The sequence below is a fragment of the Pinus tabuliformis genome, chromosome 1_1 (assembly GCF_031772625.1).
Source record: "Pinus tabuliformis cultivar Carrire ecotype Pingquan chromosome 1_1, CPIR1, whole genome shotgun sequence".
NCBI lineage: Eukaryota > Viridiplantae > Streptophyta > Pinopsida > Pinales > Pinaceae > Pinus > Pinus tabuliformis.
The window spans coordinates 443365980-443388095 of record NC_142297.1 but is presented as its reverse complement, the minus strand read 5'-3'; the positions used below and the strand labels follow the sequence as shown (position 1 = coordinate 443388095).

At 41.1% G+C, this 22116-nt stretch overlaps 1 protein-coding gene across 7 annotated transcripts in view; it reads left to right on the top strand.

The window, feature by feature from the left end:
• LOC149213642 (rab GTPase-activating protein 22-like) overlaps window positions 1-22116 on the top strand; it is a 51329-nt gene that overhangs the window by 17346 nt on the left and 11867 nt on the right. For 2 of the 7 annotated variants that reach the window (XM_089392074.1, XM_089392075.1), the window contains exons 2-3: window positions 13123-13224; window positions 13468-13591. In XM_089392074.1, the coding sequence (XP_089248200.1) occupies window positions 13139-13224; window positions 13468-13591 (210 nt within the window). In that variant the 5' untranslated portion in view covers window positions 13123-13138. Of the gene's footprint in view, window positions 1-13122; window positions 13225-13455; window positions 13592-22116 lie in introns of all 7 variants that reach the window. The other 5 variants (XM_089392072.1, XM_089392077.1, XM_089392071.1 and 2 more) reach the window with 3 other exon arrangements.

Below are 22116 nucleotides of genomic sequence, written 5' to 3'. Positions count from 1 at the left end.
TACTCATGCAATAGATCCAAAGGCAAGGGCAGGAATGGCTATATGGAAGGTCACAAGGGCAGGAGGTGGGAAAATAAAATGACCACACATGGAGGATCATGGGTGAAGAGGGAATAAAGGGATGCAATCTACTCCATAGGATCCTCTCTTTCAACCAAAAGATAGAGATATCAACAATGAAGCTCATGAATCTTTGATGAATGGCAACCTCAGGCATATCATCTTCATCATGGTCCATACCATTTTGATGCAAGGGCATCTGTAATTCTCATTGACCGAGAGGTCAAAATCATTTACTAGAGGAGCTGGTTCCTCAATGAGTGGATTGTTAGGCTAGGATTTGTTTTAATCTGCCATGTAAATCTCAAAATTATCCAATTTGTTGTAGTTTAGTTTAATTTTCCCCAAATTAGTTCTCATATCTTATCTTTGAGAACAAGAACTGAATTGATGTAATATTCATGTATTTGATTAATGAAAAAATCAAGAAAGGAGGGAAGAAGAGAGCGAGTGTGTGTTAGAGTGCAAATTGTGCCTATGAGAGCTCTGTATTGTTCAAGCCTTTTGCAACTTTGTTTTTCTTTTACACAACCTGTAACCTGTGTTTTTACTTGATAAACCCGAGATCTTTAAACATTCAATATCAACGTCGGAGCATTGCAGGAGGGCGAAGAAGGGAGAGGAGTCACCATACAGAGGTCACAGAGCCGAATAAAGAGGGCAGAGGGGCACGAAGAGTCGAGAGGAATCGAAGCAACAAGTCGAGATTAAGCCTGCAAAAGGCCAACACTTAGTTAATTTTAGATTTAAGGGAAGTCTGTCAATTGCCGGAGCTCGGGACCGTCTATCGACAGAATCTCGTAATAGAGTAGGCCCGAAATATCGGATCACGTAACTTCTTTTAATTGTGCATCGGGAAGTCTGTCAAGTGATGGATCACAGATGGTCAATAGATAGAGTCTCGTGACAAAAGTTTAATCCCGGAAACCCGAAATCCAGAAAGATGTTTAAATTAAGTGTTAGGGCCAGGGAACCAAAGACCGTCAAGTGACGGTAACGTAAAGTCTTTTTTTTTGTCTCCCAAATCTGTTAAGTGACAGATCTTGTGGGACCGCCAGGGAAGGATCGCATTTGGGAGATTTTTCCTTTGTTAAAGGCCATCCCAGAAGGTTGGAAGATTGGAATCCCGGAGGCGATTTTAATTGCATTTTCATTAAGTTTCGGGAACCCGGGGATGCGGGATTTGTAAGGAACAAAGACTCCACCATAGCTGTTTTTGTGTTGTTTCCTTTGTATATTTTTTTCGCTGTGTTATAGCCTCCCACTACATATTTTAACAGAGATTTTGATCCCGGGGGTTGAAGGAAGTGCTGATTTAAGGAACCAACTCCTAGAGGGGGCCGATTTAAGAAAATCTCAGGTAGATTTGCATCGGGTGGTATTAGAGCAGATCTTGCATTTGCTTTATGAACAAGAGCCATGTCGCCTACGGTTGAGATAGGCGTTGGACGATGTGCAAGAGGACGAGGACAAAGACCAGTTGCTAACAAAGGTACTGTGAGCGATGGAGTGATTGGAGGAAAGAATGGCAACAATGGAGACTGGTCGACAGAGTGAACCAAAAGCTGGAGATGAGAGTGTCGAAGAGGAAGAAACCACAAAGGAAGAAGTAGAAAACCAACAAAGGCTAAGGTTCTGAAGGCAGTGTTGGGTTTTGTGATGAAACCAAAATCAGATCTATCTTCCTACACAGGTAGTATGAATCCAGAGGAGCTGATTGACTAGATTATAGAGATGGACAAATTCTTTGAATATGAGGAAGCGGAGGAGGAAAGAAAGGTGAAGTATGCAGTGACAAAACTGAAAGGACATGCAGCTCTTTGGTGGGATGGAGTGCAAACAAAAAGGAGAAGGAAGAATGAACAAAAGATCAAGAATTGGGACAAGATGGTAGCAAAGCTGAGAGGGAAGTTCTTGCCAAAGGGCTATATGCTAACCTTGTTTAGAAGTATGCAAAATATTAAACAAAGAGCCATGACAGTTAGGAAATACCCAGAAGAGTTCTACAAAGCGAACATTAGAGCTCAATATGTGGAAGATTCTGCAGAGAAGATTGCAAGGTACATCAATGGGCTCAAATTAGACAGTCAAGATGAAATAAGTGTACTGTCACCTACAATAGTGGAGGAGACCTACCAATTGGCCTTGAAAGCAGAGGAGAAGCTTGCAAGGAAACAAACAGGTAGAGAAAAAGGTGTTGCTAGAAGTAGAGGGCAACAACAAAGTAGAGGAAGATCTATTGCACCAAAAGATGGGGCTAGTAGCTTTAGTCCACAACGACAACAAGAGAGAGAGTGTAGAGGTCGAAGATCCTTTTGCAAAGGACGAGGAAGAGGAAGGAGAGAGCTCCGTTGCTACAGGTATGGCAAGTTTGGACATATGGCGTATGATTGTCCAAAGAATAGAGAACCAGGCCAAAGGAATGTTGTTGTAGCTCTAGTAGAAGAGGTGGAGACAGAGGTGCAGGATGCAGAAAACGTGCCAGAGACATGAGAAGCCTTAATCATGAAGGTGTTGCTCAAACAAGAGAAGGAAGTTGTTGAGCCAGTCTAGAGGAGAGCCTTGTTCAGGATTGCTTGCAAGATCCAAGGTAAGTGCTGCAAAGTTGTGATTGAAAGTGGTAGTAGAAACAACCTAGTGTCCACAGAGGTTGTAGAGAAGTTGAAATTGAAGAAGCAAAAGCACCCAACACCCTACAAGGTGTCTTGGTTGCAAAAGGGACATCAAATTTTGGTTAATGAATAGTGTGAGGTTGAGCTACAAATTGGTAGCTACAGAGACAAGATTTTATGTGATGTGATGCCCATGGATGTGTGTCACATTTTGCTTGGGAGACTGTGGCAGTTTGATAGAAGCGTGGTGCATGATGGCAAGAGGAACACTTATAAGTTCCAAAAGGATGGCATCAACCATACTTTGTTGCCATTGCAGGAAGAAGGGACTTTTGGAAATAAGTGATTCAAAGGCATTGTTGATAAGTGGCAAGGAGTTTTTGCAGTAGTTGGTACCAAAAGAGGTAAATTTTGCTATTGTTTGCAAGCCTAGAGTAGTTCCTACTTCTATTACTATTTTTGACTTGCCCATAGAGATTCAGAAGGTGTTGGAAGAATACCATGACATTCTTGTGGATGATTTGCTAAGTGAACAACCACTAGTGTGAAGTATCAGTCATCACATTGACTTGATACTGGGAGCTAGTTTGCCAAATAAGGCTACCTATCGCATGACACCCAGAGAAAATGAGGCGATTAAAAAGCAGGTGCAAGAGCTATTGGATAAGGGACTAATTATGGAGAGTCTTGGTCCATGTGCAGTACCTACGGTGCTGACCCCTAAAAAAGGATGGTGGATGGCGTATGTGCACAGATTCCAGAGCCTTGAATAAGATTACCATCAAGTATCGTTTTCCCTGCCACATATTGATGATTTGTTGGACTGTTTGAGTGGTGCATGTTGGTTTTCCAAAATGGATTTAAAGAGTGGATACCATCAGATAAGAATTCAAGAGGGAGATGAGTGGAAGACTGTATTCAAGACTAATGAAGGTTTGTATGAGTGGATGGTCATGCCATTTGGTTTATTCAATGCACCCAGTACATTCATGAGGTTGATGAATGAAGTACTGAAGGAGTTTATTTTGATGTTTGTGATTGTTTAACTAGATGACATTCTAGTGTACGGTCAGTCTAAGGAGGAGCATTTGAGACATTTGAGGTATGTCTTGGAAAGGTTGCAACAAGAAAAGTTGCTTGTGAATTTGAAGAAATGTTCCTTTTTGAAGTCAGAGTTGGTGTATCTAGGATTTGTGATTTCTAGAGAAGGATTGAAAATGGATCAATGTAAGGGGAAAGATATTCTTGAATGGCCCTCTCCTAAAAGTGTTTTTGAAGTTAGGAGTTTTCATGGTTTGGCGAGTTTTTACATGAAGTTTATTAGGAATTTCAACAAGATGAGGGCACCAATTGTAGAGACAGTGAAAAAGAAACAACAACCATTTAGGGGGACTGATAAAGCTAAAAAAGGGTTCCAAATGCTGAAGATGAAGATTACAGAGCAACCAGTGCTTGCTCTCCCAGATTTTAGTAAGCCTTTCCAAGTGAAGACTGATGCCAACAATGATGCAATTGGAGTAGTGCTTAGCTAGGAGGACAAACCCATTGCCTATTTCAATGAAAAGTTGAATGAGGCTAGGAAAAAATACACAACCTATGATAAAGAGTTTTATGTAGTGGTTTAAGCTCTTAAGAAATGGAGGCATTATTTATTGTCTAGAGAATTTATTTTATGTACTTATAACCATGCTCTTCAGTATATAATGCAGTAGCCAAAATTGAACCAAAAACATATTAAATGGGTTGAGTATTTGCAGAGTTTTACATTTGTTTTAAAGAAAATCAATGGTCAATCTAACAAAATTGCAGATGCTTTGAGCAGAAGACAACTTTTGTTGCAGGAAAGCCAAATCCAAGTGCTGGGATTTGAATTCATAAAGGAATTGTATGAAAATGATGCAAATTTCAAAGAGGCCTATGAAGTTTGTAAGAGTCTAGCTTCATGAGATAGGAGTCTATGGCTTGATTATATACTTCAAGATGGACTTCTCTTCAAAAACAACTAGCTGTGCATTCCGAGCTGTTCCATGAGGGAGAACCTAATCAAGGAGAAACACAATGGAGGCCTTGAAGAACATTTTGGGCAAGACAAGACTTATGACTTGTTGAGGAGACATTATTATTGGCCAAAGCTGAGATCTGATGTGTAGAAACTTTGTGAAAAAGTGCAGAACCTATCAGTATGCCAAGGGAAGAAGCCAAAACATTGGATTGTATACCCCATTACGAATTCCAGAGAGACATTAGGATTTAGTAAGTATGGATTTTGTTTTGGGATTGCCTAAAACACAAAAAAGTAATGTTTCTATCTTTGTGGTGGTAGATAGATTTTAAAAAATGGCTCATTTTATTGCTTGTGCTAAAACTAGTGATGCTAGCCATATTGCTAATTTGTTATTTGAAGTAGTAAGATTGCATGGAATTCACAAGAGCATTATTTCATACAGGGATACTAAATTCTTGGGACATTTCTAGAGGACACTATGGAAGAAATTTGGCACAAAATTACAATTTAGCTCAGCATATCACCCACAGATTGATGGTAAAACTGAAGTAGTAAACAAAAGCTTAGGAATATGGGACCAGATTCTAACACAGGCTGAATATGCTTACAACGACACTCCTAACAGAAGCACTGGACAAAGCCCTTTCCAGATTGTGTATGGAATGAACTCGAAAGGAGTACATGAACTTAGAAATTTGGGAAGATCAAAATAGAGTAGTGCAACAACAGAGGATTTTGCTACAACAATACAAGAGATTCATGACCAAGTCAAACAAAAATTGTATGAAAACAGTCTGAAATATAAAAGTAGAGCAAACCTTAGTAGGAGGGAACATGATTTTGAGGTTGGAGATTTGGTACTTGCACATTTGAGGAAAGAGAATTCCCCAAGGGGGAGTACAACAAATTAAAATTTAAAAAGATAGGACCCTGCTAAATTTTGAAGGATTTTTCTGTTAATGCCTATGATCTTGAACTTCCACCTAGAGTTGGAATTTCGCCCATTTTTAATGTAGCAGACCTGTACAAGTAACCTTAGACAGAACAACTAGCCAGTGTCAGAAACAACTGCCAGCTCCATGGGAAAAAAAATGTCAATAGCTGAACCTTTACAAACAGAGAAGATTTTGGACAAAATATTGATCAAGAAGACCAGGGACAAAGAGTACTCTGAGTACTTAGTTAAACGGAAGAACCTACTAGTGTGAGATGCAACTTGGATGACTGCCACACTCATACAGAAAAGTGGCAAATCAATTGAAGACCTCATGGATAGGAGCCCGTGAAATCTTTGTTCCTTGGGAGTATGATGCAGGGGCATCTGTAATTCTCATTGACTGAGAGGTCAAAATCATTTACTAGAGGAGTTGGTTCCTTAATGAGTGGATTGTTAGACTAGGATTTGTTTTAATTTGTCATGTAATTCTCTAAATTAGACAATTTGTTGTAGTGGTTGTAGTTTAGTTTAATTTTCTCCAAATTAGTCCTCAGATCCTATCTTCGAGGATTGGAACCAAATTGATGTAATATTCATATATTTGATTAATGCGAAAATCAAGAAAGGAGGGAAGAGGAGAGCAAGTGTGTGTTAGAGTGAAAATTGTGCCTACGAGAGCTCTGTATTGTGCAAACCTTCTGCAACTTTGTTTTTTTTACACAACTTGTAACCTGTGTTTTTAATTGATAAACCTGAAATCTTTAAACATTCAATATCAACGTCGGAGCGATGCAGGTGGGTGAAGAAGGGAGAGGAGTCACCATACAGAGGTCACAGAGCTGAATAAAGAGGGCAGAGGGGCACGAAGAGTCGAGAGGAATCGAAGCAACAAGTCGGGATTAAGCCTGCAAAAGGCCAACACTTAGTCAATTTTAGCTTAAGGGAAGTCTATCAATTGTCAGAGCCCGGGACTGTCTATCGACGAAATTCCGTAACAAAGTTTTAGCTTGGAAGGCCCGGAATCCCAGATCGTGTAACTTCTTTTAATTGTGCACTGGGAAGTCTGTCAAGTGATGGACCAGGGATGGTCAATAAACGGAGTCGCATGACAAAAGTTTAATCCCGGAAACCCGGAATCTCGAAAGATATTTAAATTAAGCGCCAAGGCCAGGGGACTAGAGACCATCAAATGACGGTGACGAAAAGTCTTTTCTTTTTTCGTCCCTTGGATCTGTTAAGTGACACACCTTGTGGGACTGCAGGGGAAGGATTGCGTTTGGGAGATTTTTCCTTTGTTAAAGGTCATCTCGGAAGGTGGAAAGATCGGAATCCTGGAGGGGATTTTAATCGAATTTTCATTAAGTTTCGGGAACCTGGGGACGTGGGATTTGTACAAAACAGAGAGACCATCAAAGTTGTTTTTACGTTATTTCCTTTGTAAATTTTTTCATTTGTGTTAAAGCTTCCCACTGCGTATTTTAACAGGGATTTTGATCCCGGGGGTTGAAGGAAGCGCCGATTTAAGGAACGAACTCCTAGGGGGGCTGATTTAAGCAAATCTCGAGTAGATTTGCATCACATTTATATTGGGCCTTTGTGGCCACCACAAGGTCATGACCGGAAGGAAAGGGAGATTGATGACATGGAGAGACATCCACAAGGTCATGACTGGAAGGAAAGGGAGATTGATGACATGGAGAGACACAACAAGCATGTTTCCCATGATGATCACAGTTAAGAGAGAGAGAGGATTCCTCATTATCAATGATAGTGTAAGAAGGGTTGAGGAAAGGGTCCACATGAGATTCAATTACATTCCCAGGATCGTGAGGAAAAACAAGGGTCCTATTGATATCATCATCATCGATGTCATAGATAGGGTCCTTGTCAAAACGATGCCCATGAACTTCTTATTTTCCCTCTTCAATATGTAAATAATCATTGATATCAAAGCTCAAAGGGGGAGCGGGATCATTTTTCCCAAGACCATCATGATGTTCAATGAAGGCTTTCTTTTGAATATCTAATGGTTGGCATGCCTGAAAGTGTTTAAGAAAGCCATCAAAGAATGCTTCAATAGATGAGATACTCTTAGGTTTGCAATTATGTAACCATGAATTATGACCATGGAGGGATCTCATAAATAGCATCATGAGGACATCGTGATGAACCAATTCAACTTTTGAGGCATATGTGGCAAATCTTGCCACATGATCAACTGCAGATAGTGGATCACCATCAAACTTGGGCACCCCACGTATGATAGTCCAAGTGAGATGGTTAGGGTGCCTAGGAATGCAAATGATGTCCAAGGCAAGGAAATCATCAAAGAAAGACATCCTATTAAGTTAGGCATATCAATCATGTAGGAGTCGCCAGGGTGAATTCAAAGGTGCTTAAAGAGATGCTTGCTTCACCCTACAAGCATTGACTTTGGAGTTCAATGAAGAACTAGGGCTTCGTTATTCCAATTTAGTCGCTAAAATGATGTGTCAATAATGTCGTAAGGGAACAAGACACATCTCGTGTCCCCAACAACGACGCCAAAAATGTTGTTGCACAAACTAGCAGGCCTAGTTAATAAGCTAAAGCTAGAGGGCACAACAACAATTTGGCACAAAGGCCCACTGTCACCATAGCCTATGTCCCCTTCTCTTCTTGGACTTTCACTGATATGAGGAGTCCTAGTATGGAGGAAATCACTTACTCTGATAGGATCAATGATGAGATTTTAAATGATTTCCAAGGCCCATTCAAGGAGAGGCTCAATTAATGCTTCAAAATGCTTTGCAAGAAGCTGAAAGGCTCTCCAAGAAAGACCTATGAAGGATGACTGGACCTCGAGCTCGAGAATGTTCGATAATGATGAGTGCCTAAGACCAAGACTTCCAGTATTCCTCGCTTGTGATTAATATGTCTGTACTAGGGTTCAAAGTGAGGCAAGGATGGCTCATTCAATTTGAAGATTCAATCAAAGAGTGAGTTTTGGGAGAAACTAGTATAACATTCCATGAAAAACTCCTTGATAGAAATACAATTAGAGACCCAGGGTTGAGAGATACACTGAGGTAAAGGATCTTCCAATGGTCAACTATAGTTAAGAGAAAATGTTTAGAATGATGAACTACAAAGTGCAAACCTTTAAGAAATTCTCAAGTCAAAAGTAGCTTCAAGGGTTCCCACTATGTGTGATAGCTAGGGCATCAATTTATTTGAAATTCCATCGTTGGAATTCATTCAAAACTGGAGGATGCCTAGAGGAGACACAAATGATGAAATTTGTCTAGACGAAATCCTAAAATTCCTCCTCTCTAAAATTTCAAACCAAGCCCTAGAGAATCTCCTTATCCTTAGAGGGATGAAGAAAAGAGGAAGAAAAGAGGTGAAAGAATGATATTTTGTTGAGTTAATGTGATTACCAAGGATCTAGGACTAACACTTGGCTATTGGGAAAATTAGAGTCAAAATGATCTCGATTTAGGAAACTTTGCTCTTCAAGGAGGCCTAAAGGAGCAACTTCACTAACTATGGATGCAACTACATGAGAAATTTAGACTTTTATACTTCAATGACAAAGGTTATGGAGTTTCAAGGATGAAAATGCACATTATCCTCTAGGAACATTCATTCAAATTTCATTCTTTGTCCAATGAGTATCACATGCTAAAATTTCCAATAGTTTCAATGATTCCACTAATTTGCATTAATTAGGGCACATTATTTCACCATAATAAAATAATTCCCTGCATTAGACACTTATTAAAATAGAAATATAGCATTATACTGCACTTACAAGACAAAGGAGAGTATATCCATCCACAATCTTGCCAAAGAGAAGCTCCTATAGAGAGCAAAAACTCTCCACACATCAAAATGCATTTAATCATCCAAATCATTCCATAAATTTTAGGTTCGAATTCTTTAGAGAGAGATATCCCAAATCCAAGTGATGATGTTTTACAAATGAGGCCTCACTTGTATTTATATGAGCCTCTAACAATTCAAATTGGTCAAATTAGCCTAATGAGCCCCTAAAATGACTCTAATGTGCAAAATAATAAATCTATTGGTGACAAGCCCACCAAATAGCTCCAAAGACAAATGATAAGCCTCTCAAGAGGGCCGAAATGATAGAACAATAGTGCAAATGGGCCGTTGGAAGGCCTAGACAAGTCCTCCATGTGCCAAATCAAAGAGGAGGGCTCTCATGATGATGACCAAGGGGTTGGCCCCTTGGTTTCCAAGCAAAACATCTGTGGTGCTCCCAAGTGGCTGTGGGGGCACAATGAATGGTCTCATGGGTCTCCAACTGGATCAATATGTCAATACTCCATCCATAAGGGCTAGAATGATGATACAAGCCCTCCCATGTCTCCCTAGGTGAGACAAAACCCCATCTGGGCCCTGGATCATATGCCAAGTGTCTGGTGCAAGTATGTAGCTGGTTGGGCAATGTGGTCCAAGTGCATCATCATCTCTGCATGAGTGGGGCACGAACAAGCTAAATGTGGTGCTGAAGGATCCCATGGTGTGGCAATCAATGCTCTGCTGTGGAGGAGGCCCATGGCTCTCAACGCTCACCCTACAAGTGCCATCATGACCCTCTGGAGGGCTTGGATCTTGTATAGGGAGGCCAAACCCAAGGCGAAGACCCACTTGCAATCCTGTATAAGATCCAATGCGTCTCCTCACCTTCCAGTACAACAATTCATTAGTGCAGTTGAGTAAATGAGCTTACAAATCAGGGAATCAAGTGGACACTTCATAGTGGCATGCCCTTCCATAATGGGCTTTAGAATGTACAAGTGTCCCCAGGCTCAATAGGGTGGTTAGTAAAGGATCCTATTAGGTGGTTTTAGCCTCTAAGGGAGTGACAAGTCCATTGTACACCCATCAAATGGCAGGTGTCATTTGAAATAATGGTTGAATGGAGTGGAGTAGTAGGGGAAGACCCTAAGCCACATGCCATGGTACAAGGGTAGCTATAATGAGGGAAACCCACATATGGGTGTATAGATGTTGGAGGGAGCAATCGTGGTAGATAAGTTACCCCGCCCTTTGTTTTTCCACCCTTCTTCATATGCCTTTTGCCTTTTATTGATTTTTCTTTTTATCATTGCTCAGGGCTCCAGGGAATGAGAACATGATGTGAATGATATAGCAGTGAACACCCCCTTAAGTTTGGGTAGTTCATCGCCCACCAAGGTTTAGGGAAATCATGGGTTCATTGAGACCTCAATCTCCTTTTTCTATTTCTCCCACCCGTCACCCCCTTTGCATCACTTTTTCTGTAACCTGCTCCTCCCTAAACAGGATATTCTGAGATGAGGATCTTACTTGATCCCAAGTAGCATAATTGAAACACTCCAAAGAATTGGTTGTAGCAGCACGATAGGCAGGAAAATGGGCAATTATTCTTTAAGTCAGACCACATTATCACATCACATATCCACTCGATTCACAGATTGGTCTTCAATATGTATCCTATCAACTACAAGATGAACTTGGTAGCCCACACATTCTCTAAACTTTATGCTACCCTTCACCTGATGGTTTTAGGAGAGTTGGAGAAGAGGCAACTTAGAGCCAAAGGACAAGTTGGATTTCAACATAAGAACCAGAGCATTGACCACATCCTTACACTTCAAGCTTGTTGCCCCAAAACCTAGTAGGCCTTGTGAGATACTTCACAAGACAAGAGCTAGACCCTAATGCAACAATGAGGTGGATTGCCACTGTCACCTCAGCAAACTGCCCCCTACTCTTTAGTTGAATTTCACCACGTTGGAGGCTTTGTAGTTTTTCACCTAAGGGATATTCTAAGTCAATTGGCTCAAGGTGATATGTGTGAGAGGCTAAGTAATGTACTTCTTAGATGGACAAGGGCACAAATTCTCTAAGTGCGGGAACAACATACCGCAAACAAAGCCTCTAAAAAAATGCTTGATACCTAGGGTTTCAAGGTATAGTTCAACAATGGAATATCTAGGCATGCAAACATGAAGAAAAGGTTTGCTAATGACAAAAACAACAACTAGAGATGGCAAACCTTCAAGATAAGCCCTAAGTTGAAGCCTTAAATAAGACTAAGGTTTTTTAGGGCACAAATTGCCTAGGTGGATGACGTCAGCCCTAATAGGGAAAATTACACCATGAGAACGTTAAATGTTAAGATTTCAGCAATCAGAGGTTCAACGTTAAAATTTTTAACACATGAAAGCAAAGCATGCTTGTGATTTTTTATTACAGTTTGTTAGACAAATTGTTTTGGGAAAGGAGGTGCAAAGTACAACAAATGAGGATTCTCTAGTCGAGTATGGTGCAAGAAATGGGGAATCTAGGATGCTGATCAAGCTCTCTGTGATCGATGATACATTTCCTGAAGGTGTGAGATGGTGATAATGCTTTCAAAAATTGGAGTTGTTTGACAAACATGCATGAGACCTTAGGTTGAGGTAGAGCATTTTGCTTGAAGAATTTGCTATTTTCAGTAAAGGTGATTGAATATGAGTGTCTTCAGGACCACTTATTGAAAATCATGGATACTAGAGGTCAACTGAAAGCCACTAATAGAAGAGTTGAAGAATAAGACATGCTATAAATTCTGTTAAAATGCCTACTTCCTTCATATGGAAATTTTGATGAGACCTTAAATATAACTTATGGAGATGTTGATCTAACATTTGAACAATTGAGTAATAAACTTTCACAGAAGGATAGGTGAAAGAAGCAGTTTGGGAGCAACGATGTGAATGGAGATTCAAAAGCAGCCTTAAATGCACAGTTCAAGGGGAAAAGTGAGCATGAATATGGCAGCAAGAGTGCTGATTCAGATACTCTAAAATTTAAGAAAGCTATGAAGTGTTTTAATGTGGTAGGCTACAACATAAACCCAAGTTTTGTAGGAAATGGTCATGGGACGAAAAACATAACCAAGGGTCTTCTTATGAAGATCAATTTAAGAATAATAAGCCATTGTAGCCAAATGTAAAGAGGAAGAAGAATTTACATATATGATAAAAGGCTTACTTAGAGACTTCATAATAAAGTGAGTAATCATGAGCTATTAAATTTAGCCATTAAATGATTACGTGTTTGGGAGTTATGTAACTTACTCATCTCTCGCCAACTATGTAATGAGATGTTGTATAACTCGATAGTCAAACAACAATATATTCTCTTATTCTTTTGTGGGCAAATCCAACAATATTATCTCACATGCTGTTCTATATTTGTTTCTTTCTGTTGAATATTATTTAGTGATATTTAACATATACTCTATGCTATCTTGTATTGTTTCTTTCTTATTAGCATCAATATTGATCATGTGATTACTATGTTCAGATATAGATGTGCTTGTAAGAGAAATGTAAGACATTTTGTAATATTGTTCTCTACTTATCTTTTGAGTCAGCGAGTTATTGTTTCTAATCTGCATAACATAATTCTATTTTAGGATATAGGTTTATATCCAGTTTTATAAAACTAGAATACTTTTATTTCTGCAGGCCTTTTATTTCATAAATGATATTACTAGAGGAGACTGAAATGTCTATGCCCCAGCGTAGCTTCAAAGCTGGCCATGCTATACCTCTAATCACACTTAACAGGTTGCCGCAACTCTGCATTCTAAAACCTTCGGTTTCTTGTGTCTGTTCCTGCTACTTATTTGAAATGCCTACCAAGACGCTCTAAAGGTCTTAAAATAAGATGTTTCTTTTGACAGAAACATAGCTGATCATGAAGGTTTCAGTCATTGCATGGAAATTTGTACCTTGAAGATTTTATGCATGCTTTTCACAAATGATTGCACAGCATACTAATACAGTATATGGTTGTAGAGGTCATTTCAGGTCTCCATGGGCTTGGAGAAGGAAGCGTCGTCCTCTTTCACCGCAGCAATGGTCACGTGCATTTTCACCTGATGGGCGGCTTGTTGATGGTGGACTAAAGGTCTTGAAAATAGTTCGCAGTGGGGTAAGTAATCCATGCATCTGATCTTGTGAAGAAAGGTGGCAGGATGCAGTTATAAAACGATGCATGTTTAGTACCAACATTCAGGTTCTGAGTTAGAGATGACTTAATTTGAATTTATTTTTGTTGGGGGTCATGCTTGTGGATTTAAATGTACTTGATCAAAGTGTTTCTGATCTGCATCTAAAACCAACACAATGCCAAGTTTGGGCAAGGCAAGGTGATGAAAAACAATTCGTACACATAATTAACAGTTTGAAATAAAATTGCTATAGAAATTAATGGGAAAACACAATTGTCAGGAAACATGTAATATATCTATTGTTCCCTTTTTATAAACAACGACCAATAGGCAAGTGACAAGTCAAATATATAATGATACGGAAGTTTGCCCTGGTATTTACCATTTTCCTGTTAGAAAGGACCCTGTTTTGTAACCAATGTTTCAAACATTGGCATTGGGATAATATCGGCAAGGGTCTGCAAAACCAAAAAGATGTAAAAATCCAAAAATATCGCTAAATACCGGCAAACATCGGCAAAATTAAGATACCACCAAAATATCGGTAAAAATTGGCAAACATAGGCTAGGCCAAATGATAAAATTGGGATGTTTGCAACACTATTTTTAACTTGTGGATTCAGCTGTAAAGTCTTATTTTATACCAAGAAATACATCCATTTATTCATCCAAGTCTATTTTTTTTTTTTTTTGACAAGTTCGGTTGCTGTTCATTAACTGAAAAAAGAGGCTAGAGCCTTACATAGATTGCTTCTGGAGCAATTTTGATCCCAGGAGTTACAAAAAAGAATTTCTCCTTGATCCTTATCTTAACTAGACTACTACTAGTGCTACTTAAACTACTGTAGATACAGACATACTGATTTCCCCAAAATTTGCACTTACAAATCATGATCAATCGATCTCAATGTGACTTATTTTTCTGGCTGTTGATCCTTCTGGATCCATATTGACTTCAGTGGGTTTGGCACTTGAGGAGGAGGAAGTCTCCTTCTTTTCTAGCATTTTCTTGAGTGCATCAATCTTCTCTTCAGCATGTATGCATTTTTGTTCTGCATTAATGCATCTGTTGTGCAACGCACTGTATTGCTCGTGGAGGGTGTGTACCCTGTGCAAAAAGAGCTCCATTTCAGCTTTGTATTTGGTATGAAGGATCTTAACCTGCTCCTCCAACCTGTGTTCCAGAATGCTAATTTTGTCTTCGAGTTGGTTTTCCATACTACGGACCAAATCTTCCAGCGCTCCTTGCTGGGCTCGAAGTTCGTTAAACTCCTTGTTTAAGTCTCGGCAATGCCAGCAATCCTCTGGGTGCTCCATGATTTCTTTTGACTGGATGTGGGCTGCGTTCTTTGGCGTTGTCTGATGGCTGTTCCAATTCTTTTGATTGTTGCTGCGGCTTCTGTTGAGGCACTTTACTGCGGTGGGCTCCCCTACACGATCGCACAGAGGATTTCTGAGACCGCTACTTTCCCCCTTGATGTTCTGATGACAGTCAACGATGCTCTGTAACAGGATAAGAGCAGAGCTTCTGAGGCACTTCCTATTCTTACTTGAACTTTTGTTGCAAGGATGACCTCCGTCTCCTATTTTGCTTTCAAGTTCGCAATGGGTGTTTCCAGAAGTGCATTGGAGCGAATGCTGCGGGCGAGTACTTATGAAGTTTCTGTGGGCATACTGGCGGGAGAGGCTTCTCCTTATCCCGATACTTTGACGGGAGTTAGAGCTACCCTTTCCAACGCAATTTTGAGTTCTGTTGCATATATCTTGGTTGGGATTGCCATCTCTGCAACAAGGACGATTCTCTGCATTGCAAATCTTAACTTTTGTGATTTGAGTTGAGGTTCCTTGCTGTTTACACCTTTCTGCGCTGTCATACTTATCCTTCTTATCATGAGATCCTTTGGAGTGATTGCTGCAGCTGGTTCTGCAGGATATGAGATCACATGTTGCAAGTGGATGATTGTGACTCATGGAATCGGTTGAGTAGTGATGCGATCATTGCAGCGCAACTGCCCTTTTGGGTGGTGACATGCTTGATTAGCATGAGAGTCCGCTTTTTTATTTAGATTCCTTAAAATGTGATAGTAGTTGGCTTCCTCTATCAATTTATGTAGATTTTGATTTCTTATGTTGATTTGTTGTAGGAGAGTGTTAGGAGTGTTTTGTTTTTGCTCCATAAGGCGTATGATAATTGCTGAATCGCCAAAGACATTAACTTTCTTGATTCCCAGATTGATTACTTGGATTAGACCTTGAAATAGAGCCAGCCCTTCAGCCCGATTGTTGGTCAAGTCTCCAAGCCCCCATTCAAAAAACAAGATTGTTGTGCCATTTGCATTGCATATAACACCACCAGCACCTGCTCGACCCGGGTTGGATTTTGAAGCTCCATCAAAAAATAGACAATATTTGTTGCTGTTACTCAACCAGAGGGCGAATTCTTCCTCCTTGGGTCTCAATTTCCACGCTGTGGCTGTCTCTTTTGTTTTTTGCTCCTCCTTTACGGTTTCGTAGCTGTTAATTACGTTGCCATAATTGAGCAAGTCTCTTTCTTCAACACTGAGGTTGCTGAGATTGATTTTGCTGTGAGGTCGAATGGTCACAGTTTCAACGGCTAAGCTTATAGCTTTGTGGCATATCTTTCTAATGTTATGATTTTTGTCTTGAAACACTTTCTTATTTCTTGCTATCCAGATACTCCACAGCATTGTTAGGGGCAGAGTATTCCAGATTCTTTGAGATAACTTGATTTTCTTGCTCTTCCATGGACAAAGCTTCTTCCAATTTTTGATTGCCTCTACTATGCTTGGATTAGGATTCCACTCTGTTCTTCCAACAGCGGCTAGTTCTTTCCAACAGTTAGCTGCCACCTTGCAGTTGATAAATAGATGCTGCATTGTCTCTTCTTCTTGAAGACATATTGGACATCTGGAGGGGCCTATGATTCCTCTTTTTTTGAGGTTTTCAGCTGTTAAAATTTTCCCTTTCATTAGGAGCCAACAAAAGAATTTGACTTTGGGGGGGGCCTCTGCTTTCCAAACAAGCTTCCAATGGTTCCATATGTCCTGTGGAAAGGCGTTGGCGCAGAGGTGGTGATATCCTGCCTTGGTCGTGTACTCCGCGCCTGATGGATCCCATCGCAAGCTGTCTCTTGCCCCTTTCTGAGTCGGGGCTTTGCTGTGTAACTGCTCTTTGAGAGCGCTGAAATTTGGATGAAGATCCCTTGGGTAGTCTGGCAGCTCCCAGCCAATCCATTCTTTGAGGGGGTCTCCCCACTTGGAAATTTGGGCAAGATTCCAAATTCCTTTGCCTTGTAACCAGTTTAAAGCTGGAAGAACCTCTTCTTTGGATTCCACTGGACTTTGACCAAGAATTCTATCCTTAGATATGCTTATGCTGCCTCCCTCTCCTGGTACTTTGGAGACATGCTGTGCCATGATAGGGATAATTTTCTTGCATAACTTCCAGATGTTGGAGCTGTCTCTGTTGGGTATGTTTTTCTCTAGTAGCTTGTGCCTGGAGTCACTGAGATACTTGGCTTCTAAAATTGATTTCCACCAAGCCTGGCTCCTCGTGATTAATCTCCAAACTATTTTTGCCCCGAGCGCTAGGTTCAAAAGATAAGGAGATCTTATTCCAAGACCTCCTTTTTCTTGGGGCTGAATGATACTTTTCCAACCAACCAAATTGAATTTTTTCTTCTCTGTTTTCCCTCCTTGCCAGAGAAAAAAGCGAAGGGCTTTTTCCAACTTATGGTGAAAATTCATTGGAGCTTGGAGCAAAGTAAAACGATAGATAGGGAGAGAGATCAAACCTGATTTGAGAAGGACAAGACGGCCTGCTGGGTTCAGCCACATGGTTCCCCACTGCTGGATTTTCCTCTTGATCTTGTCGAGAATAGTGTTCCAAGTTTCTGTCTTCAGAGGGCCTTTGCTCACTGGCATACCTAGGTAGGTGAAGTGGTTCCATTCAGTCTTGTAGGTGACTTCTAAGATATTTGCAATACTTTGAGTTTTGTGGGCCGATATATTCCATCCATAAATACAGCTTTTATCTTGATTTATTTTTCCTCCGGAGCATTCCATAAACTGGTCCAGGATCCTTTTGAAGCGCCTAGCAATGATAGTCGAAGCACCTCCCATTAGAAGGGTATCATCAGCAAATTGAGAGTGATTTATGTTTTTTGTGCCATGCGCGAACTTGATCCCTATTATCAGTCCTGCCCTTCTATTATAGTCCAGTGCTTTGCTTAGAGATTCAGCCATTAGAATAAATAGGTAGGGGGAGAGGGGGCAGCCTTGCCTTAGGCCTCGTGAGGATTGAAAGGCTGTGCAGGGTCGTCCATTCACAAGAGGCGAAATCCAGGGGTTGGAGATACATGCTTTGATCATGCAGATGAAGGAATCATTGAATCCTAGCTTGCTTAGGACAGCATATAGAAATGAATGATTGATTCTATCGAAAGCATTTGCTAGATCAAGCTTAAGAATAAAACCTTTTTCCTTTCGGCTGAGGCTTGAGTGAATAGCTTCTTGGACCAGAAGGATAGAGTCGGAAATATGTCTGTTGGCCAAGAATCCACCCTGATTTTCGGATATCAGAGTAGGAAGGAGAGGCTTAAGTCTTGAGGACAGAATTTTTGTTATTATTTTATAGGCCGAGTTGCATAGGGATATTGGACGGAATCTGGCAAAGGAGGTTGGCCGGTTCTCTTTAGGAATGAGAGCTAAATAGGTTGAGTTTGTAAAGCCTCCAATTTTACCTTTTTTTAAGACCCAACGTATCATTTTGAGGATGTCCTTTTTGATCAAAGACCAAAATTCTCTATAGAAGCTGATTGGAAATTCATCTGGGCCTGGGGCTTTGTCCGGATGGAGGCTCCAAATCGCCTTTTTTATTTCCTCTTCTTCAACTTCTTTTGTGAGGCTATTATTCATTTCTGGAGTGACCTCTCTGCTCATGTGCTGGAGAAAGTTTGCATAGTCCACCTCATTGTGGTCCTTGGTTAATAGAGTTTTGAAGTGGGCTGTAGCCGCTTCCTTGATTGCTTCTTGAGAATCGTGCATGTTCCCTTCTCCATCTCGGATTGCGTTCACTGTATTGTTGTTTTTTCTTATTGTGGCTTGTTTGTGAAAATAGGAAGTGTTTTTATCACCTTCACGTAGCCAAGTTTGCCGAGATTTTAACCTCCATTTGCTTTCTTCATCTCTAACAGTTTGAGATAATGCTGCATACAATCTGATTTCACTTTGCCTGGCTTGCTGGGTGAGTCCTTCCACTTCTATATTTTGCTGTATTTTTTCGAGCTGCTGTTTGATTTCTTTTTTTGCTGCCTCGGGCTCCTTGTAATAGATTTTTGCCCATGCCTTTAACGCATTTCTTGTTTGCTTGATTTTCGATTCCCATATGTAAATGGGGGATCCTTCCACGTGATGCAGCCAGGCTTGCTTGATGATTTCACGTGCTGCTGGGTTTTGATTCCAAAGGGAGGAATATCTGAAGGGAATGGCACCAAGAGGGCTTTGACTTTGCAAAGAGAGGGTAATGGGGAAATGATCTGAGGCAGAGGAGTTGAGGACTTCAGATTGCCCAATAGAGAAGGAAGAAAGGAAAGCGATGTTGACGAGGAATCGGTCAAGTCGCTCCATTATATTACCAGCTCCCAATCGCCTATTACTCCATGTGTACTTGCGATTCTTGGGCTTTAGATCCACTAGATCCTTATCATGCATAATGCGTTCTAACCGATTTCGCCATTGGTCGGCAGTGAAGTTCCCTCCTCTTTTTTCATTTGAGTGTAAGATAAGGTTTAGATCCCCCGCTAGGATGAGATTGTTATCATTATCTCCATCTAACTCTTCTTCTAAGGTGGTCCAGCAGATCTCTTTTTCCCTAAATTGATTGGGAGAATATATGTTGTAAATTTTTACCTCTTTGCCATTGTCCTTGTTTTCCAGCTTAGTGCTTATCCAATGCTGCTGTGTTTTGGTCACCTGACAGCTCCATCTGTTTACATTCCATATAGTTAAAATACCCCCTGATGCTCCCCTAGCTTCGCTGGTACAGCCTTCATACTGCTTGTGTTGTTCAATGAGTTTACTGATTTCAACCTGACTTAGCTTTGTTTCTTGAATAAGTAGGATATCTGGCTTTTCACTACGGATTAACTCCATGAGGGCAGCTTTTTTGGAGGGGTGCCCTAGTCCCCTGCTGTTCCAAGACAGCACTTTCATCATTATTTACCTGTGTTGTGCAGAGGTGCTCGCCTCTCTTTGCCTTTGAGGTTGCCTTCCTTGTCCGAGATTCCTAGTATGAAGGTTTCTATTGGCGTCTGGGATCCCATTGCAATATCCTTTTGTGCACTTTCCTCTCGATGCTGTTTTGCAGATTTCCTTCCTGGCCCAAGTTTTTTCTGAGGCTCGTTGGAAACAACTAGATCCTTTGAAAGGCTTCTTGTGATTCTAGTTGAGGTGCTATCCGGTGAAGGTTGAGAGATATGGGGGGGCGAGGAGGATTGATGTTCAGGCTCATGAGAGGGATCTTCCTCGGAGAGAGATGCAAAGGGGTTTGAGGACGGGGGGATGGGGGGATCAGAAGCCCGAGGAGGGGAAGGAGGAGAGGGAGAAGTAACTTGCTGAGAGGATGGGGGAGGAGGTCCAGAGCTGGATGGTTGCATGGAGGATGAGGGTTTTATCAATGAGGGCTCAGCTGTATCTTGCGGAGGGTTTGATTTTTTTTTTTTCCGAACAATTTCCCATGCTTCCTCGGGGGCTTCTTTGTTAACATTATCTTCTGATCTAAATTTGGTGCATCTGTTAGCAAAATGACCATATTCATGGCATACCTTACATTTGAAGGGGAGCTGCTCGTAATCCACTTGCTGAATGTGCGTCCAGTGGTCGACTTGGAGTTTGACTGCTTCTGGTAAGCCTTTACTTAGGTCCACTTCTACGCATATCCTCGCACAGGCATACATGTTCTCCTTTGGTTCCGATCTGTCCACATATTTCCCCACTGCGTTTCCAATAGCACGAACAGATTCATCTCCCCAACAGTGGAGTGGGAGATGTGGCAAGCGAACCCATACCGGGACCGCATTAGGAACATCCATTTCTGGATCAAAATCGGGAGTCCATCGATTTAGATAAAGTCCTCTGGTGTCCATAAAATAAGGACCGTTCCTGAATATGAGGTTGCGATCTTCCACTGATTCAAAGAGGAAGGTGTAGTATCCCCTTCCACAAAATCTTATAGCGATTTTCCCTTGGACCATCGTATTCCAGTTTCTTTCCACCCATTTTTGAACCGTGCGAGGGGAAGGCCACAATCCTGTAAACTGTCCAACTAATGCACGATCTGCTAGAGTTACAGCAGCTCTTCTTGGTAGCGCTGTGGGCAGAGGGATCAGCGGTATTTCATCCAGTTTCTTGATAAACTTTGAAGCTGTGGGACGGATTCGTGCCGTATTGGTTTCTGGAACGAGCATGGCAAATGCTTTCTCCATTTCAGAGAGCTCCTGAGAAGGCTGAGTCATGGCTCCGAAAGGAGGAAAAAAGGGCAGCGGGGGAAGGGGACCGAAGAAAGAACAAGCTGAGGCGACGAGGCGGAGGGAGCAGCTGCCACAGAGCTGCTGCAAGGAGGGCAGGAGGCCCGAAAGAAGACCCGGGCTCGGGAGAGCAGGAGGCTCCAACCACGAAACCAGGTCAGGGCTGCGGCCCAGCAGCGGGGCTGCCTGGCGCGGAGAGCACTAGCGGCTAAGGCCAGAACCAGAAGGGTTCGCTGCCCATTTTCTCAGCGGAACTTTTTATCGCTCCCCATTTTCATCCAAGTCTATAATACTGCTGAAACCACATCCGATCTTTGGGAAGTAGGTAGAATCTGGGAATTCAAATATTTCTAGAATGTCACATCTCATGACATGGTTTCTGAATAACAGTAGGCCTTAGTTTCTAATTGGGGCCATGTTAAATCTAAAATCATGGAGGCATTGCTTACACTTACGGTCATATTTAAATTAAAATCTATAATAGAACTGGTCCTTGGTGCAAAATCTTTAAGACGAGTAAAGGCAAGTTGAAGAAAAGGAGGTCTTCTACATAGGTGTACTGATGATCTGAAAGAAAGAAGAACCAGATATGCTAAATGGGCTGAGAACATAGAATTCAAGAAACAAAGAATTTTCATGTTTGTTCCATTCATAGAGAACTATTTAGTGATAGACAAGTTATGCATAAAACTCAGATTAAAGATTTCTCAAGTAGTCAGCACTTATTTCAAAGTAGAAAAAGAAATGAGGAAAGAACCTGCCTTTGGCCCATGTTCATTCAGACCATATTTTGATACACCTGGAAGGTCAGAATCTAATCATCCAAGTCTGTCATATTGTTGTAATAACTGTACAAATTTGCTGACTAGGCAAAACCATGCAAGCCAAAAGACTACCATAATATAACTTTTCCCATCTGCAGGGATTTTTAGGGGCTAATATTCGCAGGTGGGCTAATTT